The 25,382-nt window shown below is 38.2% G+C and overlaps 1 protein-coding gene across 2 annotated transcripts in view; it reads left to right on the forward strand.

Moving 5' to 3' along the window:
* Positions 1-24,564, forward strand: part of CBFB (core-binding factor subunit beta) — a 64,470-nt gene extending 39,906 nt beyond the window's left edge. The window contains exons 5-6 of one of the 2 annotated variants that reach the window (XM_077831216.1): positions 3,686-3,812; positions 22,321-24,564. In XM_077831216.1, the coding sequence (XP_077687342.1) occupies positions 3,686-3,812; positions 22,321-22,340 (147 nt within the window). In that variant the 3' untranslated portion in view covers positions 22,341-24,564. The remainder of the gene's footprint in view (positions 1-3,685; positions 3,813-22,320) is intronic. The other variant, XM_077831215.1, reaches the window with a different exon arrangement.
* The last annotated feature ends 818 nt before the right edge of the window (positions 24,565-25,382 follow it).

Here is a 25,382-nt window from a genome sequence, read left to right on the forward strand (position 1 = left end):
TCTTTCCGTTTTACCAACCCCTCAAAAGACACATTCTAATTTTCTTGTATTTTAACGTGTATTAGTACTGTAAGCCACTGGGCTATTTCTTTAACACTCTTCCTGTATTTCTTTTTCCTTTGTAATTTTAAATTGGTTAAATCATAATTTACTTCCACTTCTGAAACTCTTGTGTAATGTTGTTAATGGAGGATGGCTGGCTGCTATATTTCACCCCAGAAGTGATTAATTTCAGAGGACTAAGTGGTCTCTGTGCATATTACACACATAGCTACTATATAAACAATTTTGTAATTTACATAGCCTCCATTTTTGGAAAGTTTACCTTATAAAAATGTAATCTCTCCCATTTTCTGATTTCATCACTATTTTAGTTAATACTGGATTCAGACTAATTGATCTTCTTTTCTTCCACCTTTCTGGAATAAGAAACTATCTACTACTAAATCAGTCTTTTGACAATGAATTTCATATATGATTTTTTCAAAAGATACCATGGTAATTAATTTTAAAAATAAAATTATACTGAAGTATTTTTATGTTTTTGCTGTTTGATATGTAATGTACCAATCTTCTCATTGTTAAGCAGTCTATAGCACACTACCCTTATTAAAGGCCCCGTTCAGCATGGTGATCAGGCACATATGTAAATTTAACCTGCATATTGTCCCATTAAATTCAGTGGACCTACTCATGTGCTTAGTTACTCGTGCTTGAGTACTTCGCTGAACTGGGGCCAAAATTCCCATATTTTAATCCATGGACTTTTGCTGTTTCTGTCTCACATCTGTCTGTGCTTCAGTGCTTGTGTATTTTGATATATTAGCACTACACTAGATCCTTTCCTTCTATCTCTTGATATTTGCTATGTAGATCTAGATTATTTCACTCCTGACTTTTCTGACCAAGTAGCTACAATGCCTACTAAAGCAGAACTGTGTTTATTCACGACAACCTCTATTACTTCTTATGCTTTTGTATTGACACCTCAGAAATGTTTTTGCATGCTTTTCTCATTGATACTTTCAGTATTTTGTTACTAGATACATTGTCTTCATTGTAAAAACAAGGTGTTTGGTATATTTTTTTGGTACTGTACAATGCTCCAGGCTGAAACTGTTAACTTTTTTCAGCTGTCACCTCAAATCCACTGTCTATAAAAGTTCTTGATGAATGTTCATTTAATTTACTTCATAATGGGCTGCAGTAGCCTGAAAGCAGAATTTTTTTTTTTTATTTAAGAAAATGATAATCTCACATTTTTTTTCTCAGGCTTTGGTGAGCCATCCTTTCAGCCATCAACATACATGGCTAGTCTGGACATCAGCAAATTGTTTCTCTCCCTCCTCTGAAGTCTTAATTTGGGTTTTATTCCAGGTTTATTAGGGTTTGTTTTTTTTAATATTCTGGCTGAAGCTAGAACTTAAAGAAGCTATACTGATTCATCTTCTAGTCTGCTTATTGAACAAAATCCTCCCATGGCTTAAAAGATTTAAGGTACCTTTTTGTGATCACTTTCCACCTTTTGAAACCTTGACTTCCAACCTGAAACAGAGTTCCTGCTTGAGAAGATCAAATAGTTAGTTAATTGCTTTTGTTCCCGTGGAGACTTTCAGAACTGTCATTACTTAACTTCTTAGAATTATGGTGTTTTCCAGCCTTGAGTCCAGACAAATGCTTAAAAAGACTTGTATATACATTTCTGCATCTAAATGGTTACCAAATTGTTATTGGAAACTAAATGACAAAATTATTGGGCTGTTCTCTGGATCATAGATACTCTTGGGGTGGGGGAGCGCTTCTCTTCATCAATACACACACGCATCAGCATATTCATAGCTGAATTTTTAAAATTTTTAGGCTATCTTTGAAAACTTGTTTTTCCACTTGGTTTTGCTTAGCTTAAAATACTGCTGATCTCTTATTTTTTTTAAAAAAATCCATTTTCATTAAAATTGGTAAAATAGGTAATTATGAATCTGCATGGGTTGCCTACATTTAAAAAATGAGAGCTTTTCTTTAGTCCTCAGTAATCTGCTAGACCACCTCTTTTAGTTCTGTCCTTCTTAATTAAAAGAAATGAACTCTATTTTCCCTTCCACTGTCCCACCATAATGGGTATATATTACACCAATATAAAAATGGCCAAAAGGAGACAAATTTTTCATTTAAAAATAGAAGTTACTGGCAAAATGATATCTTAATGGCAGCTGTAAACATTGTCCTTTGATATATCTTTCTGGAGACTGAGCTATGAAGATGTATTGATTGACAGATGTTTGTATTAAACTGTGTTAGGCCACAAGAGAGACACTCTTGCATCATTTCACAAAATAGCTTTAGGGTGTAGGATAGTGCCTCAGGCAAGAAAAGCAATTTGACATTCTCTTAGGCTAGAGACATGTTCTCTTAAATTTAAAAGTTAATGCACTTAATCCCTTGGTATATAAAAACTGATCTGAGTTCTTGGGAGTGGAACATTTGTCCTCTGTAAATCAAGGTTAACATTTCTGTTTTTTAAAGAGCGAGACCCACTTGAAAATAACATATGACAGTTATTAGTGCAATCTATAATTATTGTGACTGAAAAAAGTTAATGGTGAAAAGAGATTTTTTTTATTTTTATTTATTTATTTATTTATTTTTTCCTGTTTGTTGACCTTTATGCTCAGCTCATCTCGTGCTGATCCTTAGAAGCATCAGTGGGAGAAACAGGAACTCACCTTTTTATTTTAAATTAGCACAAATTCTTCTAAACTGACTAAACATGTCCCTTTACTGAAAGGGTATATGTAGATTTATTATTGTGGTAATACTGGCTTAGAGAACATAAAAACTTAAATCCAAAATGTTACCATTTTTAATAGAAAATATTGAATAGATTTTATAAAAACAAATTAAGATTACTGTCCGTCTCTTTTGTTGTAAAGAGGTACTAAAATCTCGTGGGTTTTTTTGTTTTGGGGGTTTTTTTGGTTTTGGTTTTTTCACCCAAAACATGAAAGTCCACTGATATCGGTAAATGTTTGTGTACACAAAAATTGGGGGAGGAATATTTTCTAGCTTTTTACACCTTCGTATACAATTTTGAATTTTAAATGATATACTAAGGGATGTGAATATTCATTTTTGGTCAGATGTTGCTCTAGATGCAAAGTGATGAAGAGTTTTACTGCTAATCTGTTAAATTATGTTTGTTTTCGAGCATAAAAGTTGAATGTAAAGAACCTGATTATCTCATTTACAATTATCATTAGTTTGTTTAGTGCTGTCATCTATCTTACAAAACTACTTAATTTTTCAACATCAAGAATGAAAAATATTGCCTCTGTAATATAAGCTTTGAAGTTTCCTTTAACTTCTTGGTTTAAGCAACTTAGTCAGACTCTACTTTGAAACAATATTTTTAATTCTTTAAAAAGCAGTTCTGATCTGCCACATGACTTTTAAAAGAGGCATTGCATAGCTCCAGATTTGTCTAGATGATTTCATATCCCATTTACTCAGTTTCCATGTGAATGGATATCTTGTCTAACTGCTAAACCTGCACATTTATTCTTCAGTCTGAAGGTCAAGTTCTGTCCTTTCTGACTTCTGACCTCTAGAATCTATTACTAATGATGACACAGATTTTTCTCCCCTACTCCCTGTGGTCAGCCAAAAATTTTGTCTTCTGGTTTGGTAGCAGGAGGATGCATTGGCACAGCAAGCCTTTGAAGAAGCTCGGAGAAGAACTCGTGAATTCGAGGACAGAGACAGGTCTCATCGGGAGGAAATGGAGGTGAGGGTTTCACAGCTGCTGTCAGTAACTGGTTAGTACTTTACCAAAAATCTAGATTGTTTCCTATAACTTGTCTGTATGTACAATGATCAGGAATTCCTGTTTGTTTTAATTTTGCTGTTAAGAAAATAGTAAAGCATGATTTAATCTCCTGCTTACATTATTAAAACTTGAAAAGGCGCTTGGAAAACATGTTTTTATTTGTGTAAATGTAAGTTGATGTTACCATTTTCTCTGTAGGTGGCCCCAATTACTGGTTGCAGACTCGTGACTAGGGCCCTACCAAATTCATGGTCCTGAAAAATGCGTCACGGACCATGAAATCTGGTCTTTTTCTGTACTTTTACCCTATACTATACAGACTTCACAGGGGGAGACCACCGTTTCTCAAACTGGGGATCCCAACAAAAAGAGGGTCGTGGGGGGAGGGAGAGATTTGCAAGGTTATTGTAGGGATGTTGCAATATTGCCACCCATAGTTCTGCACTTCCTTCAGACCTGGGTGGGTGGATAGCGGCAGCTGCTGTACCAACTCTGAAGGCAATACGGTACCACGCCATCCTTACTTATGCACTGCTGCCTTCAGAGTTGAGTCAGAACCCCTATAGTTACAACACCATGAAATTTCAGATTTAAATATCTGAAATCATGAAATTTACTATTTTAAAATCCTATGACCGTGAAATTGACCAAAATGGACCCTATTCATGACATAAAGTCTGACTTTTTTTAATCATTAAATAAATGCTAGCAGCTCTGAAGAAGGGGCATTTTAGCCAGCGGTAATGAGGGTCTGCCACCTTCTGTCTCTTTCACAGACACTAGAGAGGCCTGGAAATTCTGGCTGCTGCTCCTGTTACCATCAGTCCTTTTCTTTATGGGTAGCAATACCAATGAACTGATTCAGACCCTGCTAACTACTTTCTCCTGTGGCTTGGCCATATTCCACCCTCACCTCCCCCTCTTGTTGGACCTGCTCCTGAGCCCCATCTTCATCTTTCCTCACTGGGTTTGCTCCTCTGGCCAGCTCTGTCCTTTCTCTTGGTCCTAGCTCCTTCTCTTCTCAGTGAGAAGACAGCAGGAACTCAGTGAGCCTGAGGAAACAAAGGAGCCTGAAGGGAAGGTGGAAAGCAGGAGCTCAGTGAGGCCAGGAAGGGGAAGCCGGGGGAGGGGGGGGGGACTGCTAATGTGGATACGGGAAGTGTTGGAGAGTTAGAGAAGATGTTGCAGGCAACAAAAGGTATAAGAAGGGAACCAAGGTTTGTTTGTTTGAATTCCTTTGCCATGCAAGGTTTTTACTTCCTACTCCCTGCTTCACCTGTAGCTGCCTATTCGGCTCCCCATAATGGCACCATGACTAGTCCTCTCTCAAGCTTTAGGGTTGAGTGATACAGGAAAGAAATCTATCTTATCTCCTCTTGTCTTCATGGTCATGCAGAGCTCTGTCTCCTTGCTAAGTGAAAAGGTAAGATCTGGGAATGAGACCAAGAGGAAGGTTTGATTCAGAAAGTAAGTCAAGCTGGGGAACAGGCCTATGGAGACTGGTGAAGTCAGTAAGCTAAGAGAGGAAGGCATGTTCAAGAGCTGCGCTGGGCTGGTCTCTAAGGAAAAGCTAGTTAGAAAGGCCTCAGGCAATTTACTTGGTTAATTACGGGAGAGTGCCTTCCCTTCCTCTACTCTAGGAACTTGTAGCACTGCCATGCAGTCTTGCCAACCCCAAATGTTTAAAAATGCATAATCAGTCCCCTAACATCCCCGCCCTCCCCAAAAAAATGTGATATAAGCTTAAGTCATGAGATTTAAAATAAAATAAATGTTGGGTACTTTTTGTTTACCTTCAGGTGCTGGAATCTTTAGGGTTCACAATTTCAACGTTTTCTCTGCAACCATAAGGGGCTAGAAAGCTACTCTTTTTCATAAAAACTGAGATTCTACTGTTAAGCTTGTACAGCCCCAGTGAAGTCTAATGGTGGATGAGTTCTGAGGTGTAACTAATAGCATAATTTGGCCTGCAAACATCTTATTCATTGAGTTTTCACAGTGCTGACAAAAGAAACATCTTAGAATTGACTTCTTGGAAACTGAGCACATTTAATCTGTAGTTGTTGAATTACCATAAGGGTGGAACCCCACCGATACCAGTATTGGTTTCTTTTGAGAGTAAGCTACACTTTTAATTAATATTAAAAACTTGGAAATCTTTCAACTTTTTATACTGCTTAGCATGGCATGATCAGCAAATCTGGGAACCACTAGACTTTTTAACATCTCATCAGTTAGTTCTCCTATGGATTGCAACAATGTCTGTATAAAATTAGAAAATTTCAGACTGTAGTACTATAGTTGAAATAACTTTAATAGAGACCAGATTCTAGTTTGAGAGAGAGAAATCTTGTAATACTCCACCCACTCCTACCCAAAAGAGAGGCGCCAGCTCTTTGGAAATAGTCATCCAGAGCTTGGCAGCATATGAAAATGATCACAGATTTTGTTCTTTATTTACACAGCTTTCTTTCTTAGTAGAGATGTTTGCTTATTCTTAAAGTCTCTACGTAGATTATTTTTCAAATATAACGAACAGGTAGATCATTGCCAAAGAACGATCCCTATACTAGGCATATAACAGTTCAACTATTTTTTGTTAATAAAGAGAGGGTATTATTTTTTTAACGACAATAAGGTTAGGCACAGTGATACTTTCGGAAACATAAAATAGAGACTGCAATGGCTGCATAATAATGAAACTTTTGGTAGAATAATAGAATAGTAGAAAATAGAAATAGTAGAAAAGCAGTGCTTTTTAAAAAAAAATCTGTTTACACCCACAGGCATAATAAAAGTTTTTTTAGAAGATCTATACAGTGTATCTGAGATTGTTTGTATCTTCCTGTCATGGTCTGTTTTCAATATGGATGACCCAGGGATCAGTGCTAGGACTGTTCTTTAATATATTTATTTAAAGATCTGGAGGCAAAGGTGGATGGTAATTATTTCAGATACTAGAGATCCGATCATTGTGGTTGGACAAAGCAGCAGTTATTTGAATTGAGTCTTTGCTGAAGTCTTGGAGCTGGCAGGAGGCTCTCAGCTGTAAAGTGATCTTGCTGCTCCTGCTGTCTCTCTCACAGGAGTCTGTTTCCACACCAGAGAGGTGGGTTGGAGGGCTCTGGCTCCTGAAGAAGTTAAGGTGTAGTTCCAAGAGTATCTTCCCATGCTGTGTGGACATAATACAGTTTATTTCACTAGAAATTTCACTTTGTATTTTAACTGAGCTTCTAATACAGTGCCAGCTAGACTGCCTTTGTTGAAGAAATGATTGCAGGACCCCAGGCTAGTGGAGTCAGAATATGTTGGAAGTAACGTGGTCTGTATTCAGTCACAGAAAGCTGCAATCATCTACTTTCTGCCGGCTGTTTAGTGCAACAGGAGGTACCAAAATGGTGGTCTTACAGCAAGGAATGGGTAACGTGAAATGGAAAAATTACAGTGTATGCTCCTGTTTCATGGTGTCTACAAATAATTTTTGTGAGGGTTAGCTTTGTATTGTGGGACTTACTTATATAATAGAAACAGTTTTTTGAAAGCTTGGATTGTATACATTCTATGACAAAAGCTCAAATTTTAAAATTTTCTCCCATCCCATTCTGTTGTGCATAAGCTTGGCCAGAGATGTTCTGCTGAGTTTAATCTTCTTGAGATTGAGTTGTGCAAAGCTTTCTGAATATGTTTCATGCAAAAAAAAAAATTCAGTGGTTTAAAAATTTATTTTTTCTTGTTTGTGTTCATTTTGCATATTACTGCAGTTCTCTCTCTGTAGTAACACTGCAAGGGAAGAAGTAGAGTGGTTTGCTCTTCCCTGAAATAGTCCGGTCTGTTTGGTGTCCTGTGATAAATATTTGCATGTTTTTAAATCTAGGATACACATACAGTGACAAATTAGTTTCCAGCATACCTCTCTGGTAATGCCCCCACAAGGATTTTTCTCTTACAACTCATTCTCACTAAATTTTTCTCCATTTTACTTACCCTGTAATTCCTAAATAAGTAAGTGATCCTCACAGTTCCAAATTTCCCAATTTAAGGAAAGTTCATTACTTTTTGATTTCTTCCTAATTCGTCCCTTACCCTGGGGGGGAGGGGAAATCCCAGAAATTTTGAAGGAAATCCTTCTACATGTACAGGATAAAACCTTGGCTCTGGATCCCATCCATAAAGTTTCCAGGGATGTATAAGGGCCACCCATGGAGAGGCCATGTGCTTCTTTACCAGCTATGATCCTGCTTCTCCCTCCCCCCCCCCCCAATCCCCAAGAGCTCTAAATCATGATCAGGCCAAGAGTTGTTAATTTACATTCGTAATTTGGATTGTGTGAATTCCTGATCTGTACTTTTGCCTAGAGCCATCACAATAGCTGTTTCTTTGTTTAAAAGGTAGCATGAAATTGCAGCTTTTTGGCATCTTATGCTGAAAAATTGACCCAACCCAGTATCATGTTTTCTGTAGTGAAATGTCAGTTTTTGTGGCAGTGTAACTTTAAAGAAAAGTTTTTAAATCTAAAATAGTTAAGATTTTATATTGATGTGAAAGTGTTCTTTTCTAGGATAAAATCTGAAATGTTTTCTTTTGAGGAAGTATTGTTTAAAGGCTAGTATAGCTGTTATAAATATATAATTAGTATTGATTTCTTTCAGTCAGTATTTCTCCATTGCTCAGCCCCCTTCTAACCTTCATTGACTGAAAGAAGATGCTTATATTACAGTATTTCCTGATTTGCAAAATTGATTTTCTCTGTACTATATTCAGCATTGATTGTGTACAGAACATAAATAATTGGTATTTTTTTTAATATATGCACTTTGTAGCACTTATAGGCTAAAATTAGCTGTTTTGAACGTCTTGTGGAACAGTAACATGGCGAAATGATTATTGGAATGTTTGACTATGTTCACATCTTATGATCTCAGACATTTTTTTTTAAAAGTTATGTTCAGTTTGAAATTTGTTAAATACAGTAAAATAATAAAAGGTCAGTTATAGCTGTGTGATGGATTCCATTAGACTTGAAAGATCCAATTTGTCATTTGGACCAGACACATTACCAATGTATGATAAGTTGCAATATGATTGACGCTTCTGGATGAGCTTGGCATATATCCAGAAGGAAAGTCTCACTTGTATTGTCTGTGTTTGAAGTCAGTAGAGCAGTTTCAGATCTTTCTTACACTCAGCACTTAAACACAAAATCCAACTAATCTATTAGAAGTTGAACTGTTTGTGGGCTTTTAGTAAAGGAAACAGTGTCTTTAGAAAATAGAATTTACAGGAAACACAAAATGGAATCTTGATGGAGGTTGATGTTAAATGCTTTATATAATCTTTGTCAAGAAAGCTGCTAAATTTTATGTTCCCAGTGATTATTTTAAAAGCTTGTCAGTAGGTAGGTGGTCCTAAAAGCAACTAACTGCCGTTCATTGTTCAGGGTTTTTTCTTGTTCATAATGTAGCTTGATTTTTCATTTATTATTTAGTAAATAATAGATGCAGATATTTGATGCCAAAGAATATAGCATATCTAATCTGTTTATCCCCGTAGTATGTAGCTGCCAGAATACAATTAAGAATCACATTACAGTTGCCCATGAAAGACTTCTGTGACCATTTCTTGATTCATCCTGTTTTAGATTTTCTGGTCTCTCCATGGGAAATGTATGCTTTAAATATGGAGATATTTGAGGTCATATGACCTAATAAATGTAACCAGCTAAAAAACTAAATTTTTTTTGTTGTTGTTACTGGTCATCAGTGGTAAATACTATGTGTAGCTTCATTTCTGTTTAAATGAATACTGTATATGTTCTTGTCAGCAATCAAAGTATTGATACCTAAGGCCATGATTTTCCAAAATAGGACCCTAAAGGAAAGGTCCACAAAAGTTTCAAAAGTATTCAACCCAGTAGCTCCTATTGAAGTCAGTGGGTGTTGTGACAAAGTTCCTCCTCTGCCTCGGTGGGTCCTGTGCTTATTGGCGGATTTGCTTGCCTCAGAGATTCATGGCAGCCCTCCGTTGGGCCGCTCTTGCTAGTGGTTCAAACCTGCCATCCACTCAGCTAACCTCATCGCTGGCCAGCCTGGGGGAAACGGAGAACAATACCCGCAGTCTCTGTGTCCCACCTAGTGGGTCGGGGACAGGGCAGGTCCCTTTCCAATTTAGACCGTCCCTTCTGGCGCTTCTCACAGACTGGGTTAACTCTTCCATATCCAATCAGGAGTTGGGGGGATGGGCAGGAACCCGGGCCCACCCTCTACACCGGGTTCCAGCCCAGGGCCCTGTGGATAGCAGCTGTCCACAATGTTCCCTGTATCAGCTGTGTGACAGCTACAACTCCCTGAGCTACTTCCCCATTGCCTTCCCCCCCAGCACCTTCTTTATTCTCACTGCAGGATCTTCCTCCTGAAACCTGATCACGCTTGAACTCTTCACTCCTCCAGCAGCACTCCTTCTCACTCCCTGCTCGGTTTAGCCTGTCTGCCATAATTGAATCTAGAAAGTTCTTAATTGGCTCCAGGTGTCTTGATTAGCTTGCCTGTCTTAATTGGTTCTGGCAGGTTCCTGATTGCTCTAGGGCAGCCCCTGCTCTGGTCACTCGGAACAGAAAACTGTTCATCTAGTGGCCAATATATTTGCCTTCTACCAGACTCCTGTACCTCACTGGTCTGGGTCTGTCACAGTGTTGAGCACTTTGGAGAATCAAACTACCTATTTAAGATCCGACATATGGACTTAGAAGCCTACCTTTAGGCTTCTACTTTGAAAAATTGGCCTAAATTCATACCCATGATTATTAATATTTGTTATGAGAACCCAAAAGCTCAGTCAGTATCAGGGCCCCCCATTGTTCTGGGTGCTGTAGAAATAAATAAACTGGTCTCTGCCTTGAAGAGCTTACTGTATAAATAAACAAGGCAGACAATATGTCAGCAAAATGTCAGATCCATAACACCATACTTCTAATTTACTTAAATGGTGTATTCTAAGACTATTATTTAAAATTAGGTCCCAACTTAATTACCTGACAGGTCTGCACTTAGAATTTTTGCTCCCGGCAGCTATTGATGAGCTTTCATGCACCAAATGAGGTGTACAAACAAGGAATCCTAAACTCTGGACTTGATAGCTGAATGAGTGAGGTATAACTTTCAAATATTTGGTCTTAATTGACCTTTAAACTTAGGTAATGGTGCCCCTATATACATTTTATCTATCCACACCTAGTCATGGGACCTTCCAGGGACTGCTTTAGCCTCCAGTGCAAGTTGGAGCAAACTTGTAGCTGGTTGTCATGACTCCCAAGGGTTTGTTCTGGCAGCCAAAGGATTGCTGATCTACAGCCCTGACGTGTCCTCGGGTGGTGAAAAGTAGGGTGGACTAGGGCAGGTTATTCTAGCTTTATCCCACCCAGGGGTTCCTCTGCACCAGGAAAATACCTAATTAACAGTGTCTACCAATTTTCCAGTAACTTTGTGCCATTGGCTAAGAAGAAGGGAAATTGTAAGCAAAGTAATTTGTAGTTACTAAACACAATGCTGTTGAGGGAAAATTTTATGGACTCTAAAATTGTCCTTTGCTGTTGCACATTCTTTCTCACCCCATTGTGTTAGTACTTTAGTTAGCCAGATCATCTCCTTAACCAGAAGAACATAGGGAGGACTCTGGGGTTGGACAGTCATCTAAAATTCCCTCTGAGATTATTCTCTTCCCCTCCGCCCCACATGCACGCGATTCCATCTTGTGTGTGGAGAGGGGAGTGTTCTGTTGTCGTCGTTGTCCTCTCTCTGCCCCTAAACCTAGCTAATGCCCAGTGGTTCCTGACAAGACAGGGCCATCTTCATAGAAGTCCTCTACCTTCCCCTCCCTGCCTCCCCCCCAAATCTAATCCTCAGCAAGGTATCCATGTGCTTTTGGATCCCTTTACCTATAGCTGCCTCCAGGGTCTCTAGATAGGGGCAGCAGCTTGGGGCTGTAGTGTCTTTTCTGGACAACTCCAGTGCGCTAAAGGGAGAGTTGTTCATACCCCTCTCACGGCTCCTTCTCAAAGAATCTCTGAATCAATAGAGATGCTTCTGTAAGCTCCAAGGTGGAAGTGAGGTCACAGTGCCAAAGAGACAGGAGGCTTGTGTGTATAAGGTTCTCTCTGCATGGATTTATGGGTGATAATCAGGGACATTAACATCTGACAGTCCCTGTCCTGCAGAGCTCACAGTCTAAGGCCCTAATCCTGCAATGAGCCCAGTTCTCACACAGAGCTTATTGCGGAATCAGGGCCTAAAACGAGACCACATAAAGAGGTATTACGAATGGAAGAATGGGGGAGGGGGGATAAGGTAACAGCGATAATGCATGGTTACATAGATTAGTTATATGTACAGTTTAGATTATTAATTATTTGTATTGTGCTAGCAGTTAGGAACCCAAGGTACAAACCAGGGCCCCACTGTATTAGACATTTTACAAACATAGAACAAAAAGATGGTCTTTGCTTACAATCTAACTAAAGAGTAGTTGCTTTTGAGTCAGCCACAGTTTTTGTTTTTAAGTAACAAATTAATGAAAAATAAAATGTATTCTGTACTAGCCTACTACCTTTGCCATTATCCATTGCCCTGTACTTATACTGGAGTGAAGTTCTGACACAGCTGTCCAAAGTGAGTGTGCAGATGAGCATAGCAGCAAAATTGGCTCCAAACACCCTTTCTTTTGTTGATCTTTGAGAACAATGGCGATTATTTCGGCTTTAAAGTCTCTTTGTAGGACTTGATCATAGTACATTCTCTACTCTTCTTTCTCCCCCCCCCACACACCTTTTCTTTTTCTCTTTTTCCTTTTCTTTTTCTTTTCTGCGTCTAGACCAGTTCAGTATAAATAACAGTCTAGACTAACATGTCATGAGGAGGATTTCAAACGTCTTCTGCCAAATAGGTTCCTGCATTTCTTTCAGTCATCATACCATCTCCTACTTTCTTTAGAGATTTTAGTTGGCTTGTTGCCAGTTATAATTCCTTCCATATTGCAAAAGAGTTACATGGTTTCATGTGCTGAAAGTTGAGTGAAGTTTCTTGGGTGTTAGAAACTCCCTGTGTTTCCACAGTATTAACTGTTCTATTTCAGGATATTTAGAATGAAACTGTCACTGTTAATCATAAAACATTAGGTTTAAGAAACATCAGTATGCTGGGTTCTGTCTATATTTTTGCAAAGTCAACAAATTGGTAAAATACAAGCTCTTCTCATAACCAAATGTTTATGCCAAGGTAATTTCTATTTTATCACTTTGAATAATTGTCGTTCATCTGTTCGTAGTGAAAAGTACCAAACTCTTGTAATACATTTATATTGATTGTTAAGTTTCAGAGTAACAGCCGTGTTAGTCTGTATTCGCAAAAAGAAAAGGAGTACTTGTGGCACCTTAGAGACTAACCAATTTATTTGAGCATGAGCTGTAGCTCACGAAAGCTCATGCTCAAATAAATTGGTTAGTCTCTAAGGTGCCACAAGTACTCCTTTTCTTTTATTGATTGTTAAGCAATTCCCTGAGCATCAAACCTAGGATTTTCAAATAATCTCTCATTCAAATTTAACTTCAGCATCCTGCTGAAAAGTGGAGTATGCAGTAGTAAGATGATGATTTTTTTTCCCTCAAATTTGGTGTGTGATTGATTGAAAAAATATTTTGTTTCTAAATTGAAAAAGGCAGATGCAGTTTTTTGTTTAAATGAGTCTCCCTCAATGTTCAGAAACTCATAGCACAAAATTTAATGACAGAGCTGCGTGTGTGTGACTTTTTAGTATTTTCTTTAATTTTTGAAATAAGCATCTTATGGCTAATTATTACACCAGTTCCATAGGAAATTGCTTATTGGTATAGAAGCATCAGGTTTAAAATACAGAGCATTCTTTGAATCATAAGTTTTAAACCTGGCAAAGTTGACTTACGCTTTTTATGTTTCTGTGGTGGATAAATTGAATTCCTGGTATTATACTTTGTGGAGGTTTTCCAGATACAGCCTTACTGAAAACTGAGGTTCTGTCCTGTGTCAATACTAAAGGTCTTATAAAAGTTGTAGATTAGCCCATGGCTGTGGCCAAAAATGTCCATACTTTTGCCCAGTATTATGCAGTGTTCTTGCCACCTGCACATTGCTTGGTTTCTACTCTCCACCTGAGAAGTGACTAAGTTTTAGTGAGGAAGTGTTTAATTTATTACGTGTGTTTGTATTTAGAGAGAGAGAGAGACACACACACACACACACACACACACACACACACACACACACACACACACACACACACACACACACACACACACACACACACACACACACACACACACACACATTTATATATAATATATAGGTTCCTTCATATTCCTGGGATCTAAAGAACTATCTTGTTGTTATGTATTAATTATATACGGTGGCCTACATGGTTTGGCAGAACGTGATTGATAGAACATGTACATGTTTCATACATTTATACATGTACAGGTCAGTACAAATAAATGGGGATGACTCAGTTCGGTTGAGCTGTCATTTCACTGTCAGAATTGTCTGTGTAAATCCCCACTCGTTGAAATGCAAAATTACGTCTTTGTCAATATTTACTGGTACAATAATAAGATACTGTAATGAATACTTTTCAGTACACTTGAGCATAATTTGTCATTCCTTTCACATTATTTGAAAGAGCAGAGCTGGTGGTTGTTTCACAGTGGCTTGTGCAAAAACTTACAACTAGCTATGATGTCATAAATCATGTGGGTACTTCCATAAATTTAAAAGAAAAGGCCACATAAGGAAAATTTATAAATGTAACCATATGCTTGTACTTTTGAGTCTTCATTGAGATTTGACAGTAAAACTACTGTGGACATTTTTTTTTTATGAAAATAAACTTTTTTAAAGCAGAAGTATGCTGTCAAGTGATTTGCTGTTTTTACCATTAGATGTGAAAACATGCACTGAAAGTAAATTTAGTAACTACATTTATCTAAGGTTTTGAATTGAGACAATCAGCAAAATCGTAAATGTAGATAGCATTCCACTTCTTTCCAAATAGCAGGAGACTCTTGAAACTAGAAGCAATGATGTAAGCAAAAAAATAAATAAGGTTAACCTTTTGCTAACTAGTCTCAGTGATAGTTTTGGTATGCTTTTCAAAATTACAAAATATGTTTTGTAGTAGGAAATAACTATGCATCACAATTCTCCTTTTGTTGGAAGAAAATTGTACTGCAGCCTCATTAGAATTGAATAGTTCAGGTTGTACCGTCATTAACACTGTAAAAAGGTTAATGAATTAATGTGAAAATAGTGATTTAAACAAAGTCTCTAAATTATCTGTCGTTATATAAAGGAGGCAGGCAGTTTACAAAAGGCTTCCTTGGGTGCAAGGGACAGATGCCCACTAGCATTTAAGAGCTTTAGTGCTGCATGTGATTAATAGACTATTTCCTTTTTTAATTCAATTGTCTGCACACAGAAAGCTTTCTGAAAAATCAGGCTTTGTATACATTACAATGATGGGAGCTGGAATTGTCAATTTTCAGCTGAGAGGCAGGCAGAAAGGAATACAGCTTGCTCTGAGTATCACCAGTGTGTAAATGGTATAATAAAGGAAGACCCAGTCCATGCCCCAAAGGGCTTATAATCCAAATTGGACAATAATGTTTGGACACACAAATGCATCAGATCACTAGATGAAACTTTGGTCTCAAATTAGGTCTGATTTTTAGCACAATTATTTGATTATTTCTGATTGGCTTAATAGAAGAAGTATTTTTAAGGAAGACTTGAGAGGATGACTATTTGGAGGACCAGCTGTGGAGGGACTTTCAAGCATAAGGATCTTCATGGAAGAAAGGTGATAAGGGCACTTATGTGGGGAGCTTGGAAAGAGTATAGATAATAGGAGTAAATGAGATGTAGACAGGAGCTGAATTGTGCGGAGCCTTGAAGGTGAAAACGAAGAACTGAAGCTTGGATGCAGAAGATGAGAAGTCATCTTTGGAAGGAATCTAAGAGCTCAGTGATATGATCAGAACATTGAAGAAGTAAGATCTTAGCAGTTGCAGTCCATACTGAATGAAAAGGTATGAGATGCTGCATGACCAGACAGGAAGTTGCAAAAGAGATCAGATGACCACAAATGGACAAAGGTTTTTTGTTGTGGGAGTAGTAAAGAGAAAATTAATTTTTAGAGTAATTGTAGTGGAAGGAAGAATAGTCAGAATTTAGCTACAATCAGATAATATGGAAGAAGTTGAATACAAGTCACAAGTTTCCATAACAGGCGAAAAGGTAGAGTTCACAACAGGAGAGAGTAGATGGTTTGGTTAGGAAAGCGTTCAACTTTTCCCATACTTAGCTTGAGCTAATAATAGGATATCCAGCAAACCATGTCGGAAAGACAGTTGGAGGTGCAAGACTGAACAGAGTGGAAGTTAAAGAGAAGTAAATTTGAGAGTCATCAATTTAGCTGAGGCAGGGGCATGGAAAGACAAGGACATGTGTGAGGGAGAGAACAGAGTACTCTGAGGTATGCTTGTGGAGGAGGAGAACATGCAGTGTCACAAAAGCCCAAGATTAAGGAGTGGATTACTTGACTGTTTAAAACTGGCAAATAAATAAAGGATGAAAATAGAAAAGAGGCTATTCCGTTGAGGTTGGGTTGGTTTTGTTTTTTTTAAAATGAGGTAACATATTGTACTTGAAGGCAGAGATAAAGGAGTCAGGTGAGAGGAAGCAATGAGAGAGCAAAAAAAGTCTGGGGTTAGGAGGGAATAGAGTTGAGCATATGTGTTAAACAAGTTGAGATTAATACTTGGAGTTAGCTGAGAACAAGTTGCATGTTCTACAAGTAGGTTAACTGCAGTAATGATGGGAAAACTTCCTCTCTCTAAATAAATTCAAAAAGAACTCAAAAGAAATACAAGGAACAAATAAGTACAGTAATGATGTAATTTTTAGTCACTGTTCTGGAACCACACTTCAATTACAATATTTGCATTAAGTGTTGACTTGTAAATTAGATCATTACTAAGGCTCTACTTAATTTGCAATATTGCAGAAATTGCAGATCGCACAATATTAGGCATTCACCACAATTTTGTCATCTGGGTGCCTGACAGCAGGGGCCATCGGCCACCCTGGGTGGCTGACATTGAGGACAGGTTTTCCAAATTACCGCAAATAATAAAGGTCCATGATTACTTTTCCACCATTTTTCACTTCTTGTCTGTAACTCAGCTGCAATTATTTGACAATCATCCAGCAATTCAAGCAGGGCCTTAATCATTACTTAAATAACTGATGTCAACGTTACAGCAAAGAGGAATGAGGCCAGAGGTGGTAAGACTAACCACACAAAAAAAAAGAAAGGGCCAGATGCTCAGCTGGTGTAAATCATTGTAGCTCCATTGACTTCATTGGAACTATGCTAATTTATACCAGCTGAAAGTATGGTCTGCAGTATTATTTGCATTAGTGCCTGGAATAATACCTTATTGTGCTATGCACTGTACAAATATAAAATAAAGAAATATATCAAGATATTAGAATACTTAAAATGGAAAAAAATAAAATTGTGAAACATTTCCTTGACATCAGAAAAATATAAGATCTAATTTTTAAAAAATCTTTTCGTATATTGAACAAGAAAAAAAACCTTTTAGAAGAGCTTGCTGAATTAGACTTTCTTGTACAATTAGAAAATCGTGGGGTAAATTAGACTATCACTTCGAAAGGAATAAAAAAATCCTGCTTAAAGAGGCTTTGATATTTATTAAAGGCACAGTTTGTAATATGTTCTTCCAATCTTGTCAAGTTGGCCGCAGCTGTTAACACCTTTGGCACTCTTAAATAGGAAGTCAGTAATGTTTCCTCCATGTCTTCAAATTAGCAGAACCGGAGGCAAAAGTAAACCCTTTTAGACTAGTTTAAACTCGAATTAGTCTAATGAAAAGCCTATAGGGAATAAACATGATCATTTTATGTAGATCTTGAACAAAAAAATCCCTTAACTAGATTTGTCCTGTGCCTCTATCACTGGGAGACTTTTTATTCAGATGCAAAGAAGAAAATACCGTTTGTGGTACCGCTCATTACACTCTAAGTGATTTCCAAACAGTTATGAAGGATGGTTCCTGCTCAGAGGAGCTCAGTCTAAGCACAAGCAAGTAGAAACAAGGCATGGGAAGGGAAATAATAGGCAAATTATATACAAGTCTGCTTGATTCATTATAAGTAACATGGCAAAAATGGGTCTTTAAGGGTATGTCGACATTGCAATTAAAAACCTGCAGCTGGCCCAGGCCAGCTGGCTTGGGCTGCAGGGCTGTTTTAAGTGTGGTGGAGACATCCAGGCGTGGGTTGGAGCCCAGGCTCTAGGACCCTGCAAGGTGGGAGGATCCCACAGCTCGGGCTGAACGTCTACACCATAATTAAACAGCCCTGCAGCCTAAGACCTGTGAGTCAAGTCAGCTGGCGCAGGCCAGATGTGGGTGTCTAATTGCAGTACAGGCATGGGCTAGCCCACCAGCCCCGCCCCTTCTGCCCAAGGCCCCCCACCAGTGCTGCCCGCAACCACTGGCCCAGTCCCCCAGCTAGCCCCCCAGCTCCAAAGGAGTGCTGGGAGGGTGGGCAGTGCATGGCCCCTAAAGCGCAGGAGGGAGGGCAGCGCGTGGCCCCAGCCTGCGGGGGCAGGTGTGCAGCAGCCATAGCCTTCCCAGCTTATGAGCACAGGAAGATGCGAGGCCCCAGTCCCAGCAGAGCACTGGGGGTCTGGAGCCGGAGGACTGGAGCCACACGCTGCTGCAGGGAGCAGTCACAGCAGGTTACGGGGTAACATCTGGTTGTTTGGGGAGGCAAAGCCTCCCCCAGCCTATGTGACCCACCGTCCATGAGTACAAGACATATCCTAATGGGGATTTAAATGTGGATGGAATAGGGGCCTTGTGTCCCAAACTCAGGGAGTTGTACTGTTCATATGCGGCTGCATGGAAGAAGGCCCAGAAGTGATTGAGAGATTGACAGATGGGTGTATGAGGTTGAGAACATTGGCATAGCATAAGCTGCAGAGGGCAATGTGAAACTTGACGAGTGGGGATAAGTTAGGAGGGGCAGTTATAGAGAGAGCTTTGAAGGTGGTCTGACAAGAAGTTTAAATTTGATAGAATATGAATCCCGCTATTAGCTTCCCATCCAAAAAAGGGAGTTACGTGAACAAGTCACTGCACAAGAGAGAGGAGTTTCGAAACAGCATTTTGTATGTACTGAAGGGTGTCAATTTGTTTGTTTGGGAGGTCAGAGAGGAATGGTAGTCTAGACAATAGCTAGTGAGGTCCTGAACTCAAGAGCTGGCTATAGAGACAGAGGGGAAATGACTGATCTTAGAGATGTTCAGGAAGAAATAGTGGTAGTGTTTGAATATGACCTGGATGGGTGAAGAGGGAGCAGTCAAAAAAACCTACCAGATCCTGGGCCTGAACGATGGTGGTGTCAGCTGAGGTGGAAAAGGAACCATAACTTTTTAACACTTTACTAGCCACAGGAGTTGAGCTCCTTGTAGTAGCAGCCATTAAAAATTTTGTGTTTAGGCGATGTATGCTTTGCTGCATAAATCCATGGTGGATGAGGAATTCAAATGGCCATATAGCTGCAGCGGAAACACTAAAATATATGGGATTTAATTTGTCCTCAACTATCAGTGTTCCAGGACAAATGGTAAGATTTCCAGGGCTTACATGTAGGCTTGCTGTGATACTTGTCATTAAGAGAGTAGACAGGGTGGGGATATACTTGAGAAGAGAACTAAGGTTAGAGAACTTAACTCTCCACTTTCAGATTTATATTTTTTAATTGTCAGTTTAGAAATTCCTTGATTTTGGACACTTGTGTTTATGAAAATGACAACATCTTATTCAGATGTTTATCTTCTAAGATTATATTTATAACCCGAACTGCAGGTTAATGATTTGTTGTGTTCGGGTTTTGTTGTGGTTTTTTGTTTGTTTGTTTGGCTGGGGATTTATTTTTAGACTCTTAAAATGTTCTCACCAGAGTATATATGATTTCAAAATTATGAACAGTTTGACCATTGTCAGCCTTAAATGGATTTCCTCTAGCAACAGATCAAAAAATGTATTGGCCTTTATAGCTGCAGGCAAATGCCTCCGAAAACAGAATATTTTTCATCGTTTCTGAATCCTATTATTCTGTGCGGTGATACTTCTTCACTTGAGCTGGTTGCTGTTTGCACAATAAGGAAATAAAAACTTAACTAGTCAGGCAAGAGAGACAGTTTGACACACCACCAAGAGGACAGACCTGCCATATTACTGTGTTATCAACATAATGAAAAGTAACATTTTATATTAGCTGAACAGCTTCTTCTCTAATTGTTTTGGTTAGTCTTGATCCTGATGGAGTTGGTATTGTGATTAACTCAAATAGTTAGAGAGATTCATTTCTTGCATTTTTAGAAGCATTGACATTAAAAATGTGGCCTGTTTCTGTCATAGAACAAGAAAATACATCCTATGTACTGTTAGATGTTTTTACTGGATCTCTGTCTCAAATTTTGGTATTATTACTCATGACTTAAGTAGCAGAAAATCTGATACAGTTTTAATGGATTTATTTATATTTCGTGGGTGTGTGGGTGTAAATTCTTCACTCCAAAACAGGATTATAGTTAACATCTATCATATTAATAAATTTCAGGAGAGGATTTATTTGGGATTAATGGTTGTGTGTAAAGCTGCCCTGTTATACTGTAGACATCCCATGAAAGGTCCTGCAAATGCTTACAAATGTTTAATTTTACACATGTGAATAGTCCCACTGACTTGAATAGGACTACTTATGCATAAAGTCAAGCAAGTATGTATCTGCAGGATTGAGGCCCAAGTTAACAGCTTTCTTCTCTGGCCTGGCATTGGAGTCACTGAGATGTATCATCCTGATTGACTTAAAGTTCTGAGTACATGAAGTTCTTACAGAGTGGTCTGAAATACTGTAGTTTCATGGTAGTTATTCCAGGTAAAAGAGAACTCAGTGTACAGGTGGATGGATGTACTACAGATCTTAAACGAAATGTTAAGTTTGGATACTGGGAGAGTGAAGACCAAATTCTTGTCATGATTTGACTGTTGTCTCCAGGCTGCTTGTCCAGTTGAGATGTAGAACCCCAGCAGACGTGGACGTGCCAAACTGAGGATCTAGATTTTTGTCACGGAAAATTTGTGGTACAGACAGAGGTCATGTATCCATGATGAGTCTCCTGGAGCTGTCATCAGCCTTTGACCATAATACTGATTCTGAGGTTATGGAGATTTTTCACATGGTATCTAGCAGGAGTGGACAGACTGTGCTTCAGTGACTCTTATTCCTTCCTGTCAGAGAGATTCCAGAGGCTGGTGATGGGCAGTTTCTCATTGCCCCCAGCAAGCATTTTTGCAGGCTTCTAGTCTCACTTTGGTTCAGTTTTTGTATGTGGGTGGTAGGGGAGATTGTGAGATGGGTGGGCTGCATTGTCACCATTGTGTGGCTGGCATTCAGCTCTGCATTATTGTCTGATCAAGACAATGCAGTCACTAGGTTTTCCGAATGGTTGACCTCAATTAAAGCATGGATAAAAAGGTCAGCAGAAGCTCAAGTCAGACAAGAGGGTGGTGATGCTGGTGAGTAGGGGATGAATTTGCAGGAAACAGCAGGGCTGATATCTGCACCTCCAATTAAAGGAATGTTTCCATCCTTTTTTTCAAATGAGGCGTGCAACTTTTTGGCTTCAAAGAGACTACATAAAGGTCTGTCCTCGGACGCAGACTTAACCATACTTATCCATGCCTTTGTTAGCTCCAGATTTTATTAGTGCAACATGCTCTCCATAGGGCTGCACTGGAAGACATCTAGACACTTCATTTTTTGACAGAATGCTGCCATTTGCCTACTTAGTGCCAGTCTATTGTACCTGTCCTCCGTAGACTTCACTGTCCTCTAGTTGCCTTCTAAGAACAGTGCAAGGTGTTGAATTTGATCTGTGAAGCCTTAGATGGTTGGAGTCTGTACTATATTTAGTAGCCACTCTGCTACCTCTGACCTCTCCCATCTGTTGAAATAAATTAAGTAGTAATTTAACAGTCCTTAGATTTGAACATCAGGAACTTGTGACACAGCATTTTCAGCGTAGGGTTTTCTACTCCAGGGTGTTCTTCCTCTGCTGGTCCATCAAAACCAGAACCAGACCTTCAAAGGATTGTGTGAAGTCTTGCTTTTACTAAAGATTTTGCATGAAGGTGGGTGATTAAGTAGGGGGTATTGATGGTATTTTTGTATTTATAGTATGTATTTAACCATTTGAAGTGTAAATTTTGTGTCATGGAATTATTTGTGGTCATAAGCTTGTAATTAATGCATTTAAAAAATCAACTAAACTGATATTTCCAAACCATACCTTTAACTTTGAACATATATTTATTAATACAGGCAAGAAGACAAGACCCTAGTCCTGGATCTAACTTAGGAAGTGGTGATGACCTCAAACTGCGTTAATCAACAGCAGCAGCAGACGTGCCATGGGTCTGCACATATGCATTGCTTATACTTGGCAAAAGATTAAATAAAAGACCAGAAACTGTGATAACTGGGTTACTATGGTCTATTTCCTGACCTGCGGCAGTCACAACCAGCATGAACTGCCATGGTTTGCACTATGTTTATGTTACAATATCTGCATTTCCTATTGTAAGCATGTAGCCAGTGGCAATTTGAGATTGTTTTTCTATGCAAGCTTATTTTTGTTGGCACTATTTTAGTGAAATGGAAACTTAAGCAGCTATAAACCATTTTCCTCAACTCTAATAAAAAAAATTGTCACCTAAAAATAGGTCAAGACATTGCAGATTACAATTTTTTTTTGTTTTTGGTAAATTGCTGGAAGCCAAGGCTTTCCGAGCTTAATTTTTTTTATATGGGCTTTGGAAGTTTTGGTTGTCATTATTGTGCTCCTGCTCTATTTTAGATATGCATTCTTGTCTTTTTTGCAATTTTCTTTATCTTCAAAATTTGCAAGACATTTTAAAGACTTCTGACATTTTTTTGCATTATTTACAAGCTAAACCCAATAGCACAGAGCTGTCAATCAACTTTCTAACATGCATGTTTGATTGTTAAAGTTGCAATATCCTTTTAACTGCTAGCAATTCATTGGTTCCATTTCTTACAATAAAATGTTTTTAAAATATTTTTGATGTCACTGCATTCTGCCCCAGGATCTAACCTAGCTTCTATTCTGTACTAAATGAGTTTGGGTGGTAAATATAGCCCTGTATATAGTACCTACTGAGACTCCTAGGAAGTTGCAGGCTGGCTTCTGTTTTATTCAGGGATTTTTTTAAATAGTTCTGGAAAGGGATATTGCAACTTCACGATTGCATTTGACAGCATGTTAAACTGGGGACAAAGGTGATCAGCTGCAATGGTGATATTGTATTAAAAATCATGTCCAAGATATCTGCTTTAAGTGTATTTTATATCTTATGCTTTTTGTAAATTTATGCTGAATGATGAAAGGAGAGATTTGGGGTTGTGTGTAGAATCTCTCATACTGTCCATAGGACACTTTCTTTTATTAAATCGTCTACATATAAAACTAATTTACAGTATATATGGCATTTTCCAACAGGGTAAGATTTGGGATGGATTCATTTGTGTGAATAATTTTTGTAAACAGGCTTATTCCCAATTTTCCATCAACATCCATTACTTTAAAGAAAAAACTGGAAACGGCAGTGTCATTTGGCATTGTTTGAAGCTGATGCTCTCTGTATAGCTTAATTAATTTTTTGTTATTTGAAATAATCTTTAATATTAAAATGCTGAAGCTAGTCCACTTATTTTAAAGAAAAAATTATGGTTTCATGATAAATTTTGAAAATGAACTGAAATTGTGTATGATTAGGATCATTAAACATTTATTTTTATATGGTACCCTTACTGATGGCAAAACATTTGAATTGAAATTATATGAGGTCTTGCAAAAGTATAAACAAATAATGGAAATGTGACTGGGACTCCTTGTACATTAATACCATGAATATTTAACAGTTCGCTAAGACAGTTGTCTGTAACTGCTGTGACAACATCAAAAAATGGAAATACTTTGATATTGATACATACATTTAAATTTGGCTAATCTGACAGAGAAGGTTTCACATTCTTTGTGGTTCATGTTATTTTCCCTCTCCCCTTCCCTGAAGAAGCATTTTTTTTCTAAAAAGCTTCTGTAATGTGATATTTAAGGTACCCATTGTTCTCGTCCTGGATCCTCTCTGCATCCCCTGTATTTTCAATGGAATAGTATGAAGATTTATTTTACATAATTTTCCTAATGGTTTCAGATCATGGTTCCAAACCACAAGTACATGGGAAATTATACTATCAGATATAAACATTACTATCTTTGTGTAAATACTGAACTTTCCCTATCATCATTTAGCATTGTGCTGCTTACTATATCTTAATGCTGGCATTAAGATCAGAAACCCTTACCCTCTGCTGGTTAGTGCAGACTTTTTAAAGTACGTTTTAAGTTATTGATGCAATTTGATATTTTTCATAATTTCTATTTAAACAGAAGTTGCATCATCCTTTCTTGAATTCGTCTCCTTTAAGAGTTGCCTTAAGCTACAGGATTGCTTTTGCTACCTTTTGTGTTGTATGTTTAACTTTCATAATAAACTTCTGTGTAGTGAAAACAAATGGCTATCAGTTTTATTTCTGACCATTTTAGTGATCATCGCTAACAGGTTTGTTTCCAAATTGCTGTCATTTGTCATTTCCAAACTTACTGTCCATTTTGAAAGCAACAGTGACATCCAGTGGTCATTTCATCTCATCCTAACATCCCCTTTTAGTATTGATATTCCACAAATATTAAAGATTCCCAAAGTACTTACCATTATTGTAAGGGGACACTGTCAAGGTTGAAAATTTGACTGACTTTTCTTGAAAGGGTTTTTTTGCATGTAGTTTGACAACCAGATTTACTCTAACCGTATATACTACAACTTCAGACAATGGCAAATAATTTTTTTAAAAAACATGACTTTTTCCAACCCAGCAACAAGCTCTGCACACACATGACAGCGGATCGTTTGCATGCATACTTTTGTATGAACCATTAATCCATTGCAGCTTGCAGGATCCGTTTTAAAAAGCAGTACAGTGCCATAGGAGAATCTCGAAGTTTAAAGGCCAGAGAGAGAGGCTGTATAACCTGGTGTGTGGGGCATTCAGCTGGGAGATGGAAGTCCCAAGTTCCTGCACCAGCTCCAGTGATTATGTAATCAGTATTGCCAACCCCAAATGGTCAAAAATCATGACATCATGTACAAATAATAGATTTGGTGGCTTTTTTTTATTTGCCTTCTATTTGAGCCTTTAGGGTGCACTGGGGGTCACATTTTGAAGCTTTCCTCACAGCCACGAGGGCTAGAAACTTACTTTTTCTTTAAGAATGAAGGCTGAAATCATCACACATCCACTTG

This window comes from Eretmochelys imbricata, chromosome 12 (genome assembly GCF_965152235.1).
Source record: "Eretmochelys imbricata isolate rEreImb1 chromosome 12, rEreImb1.hap1, whole genome shotgun sequence".
NCBI lineage: Eukaryota > Metazoa > Chordata > Testudines > Cheloniidae > Eretmochelys > Eretmochelys imbricata.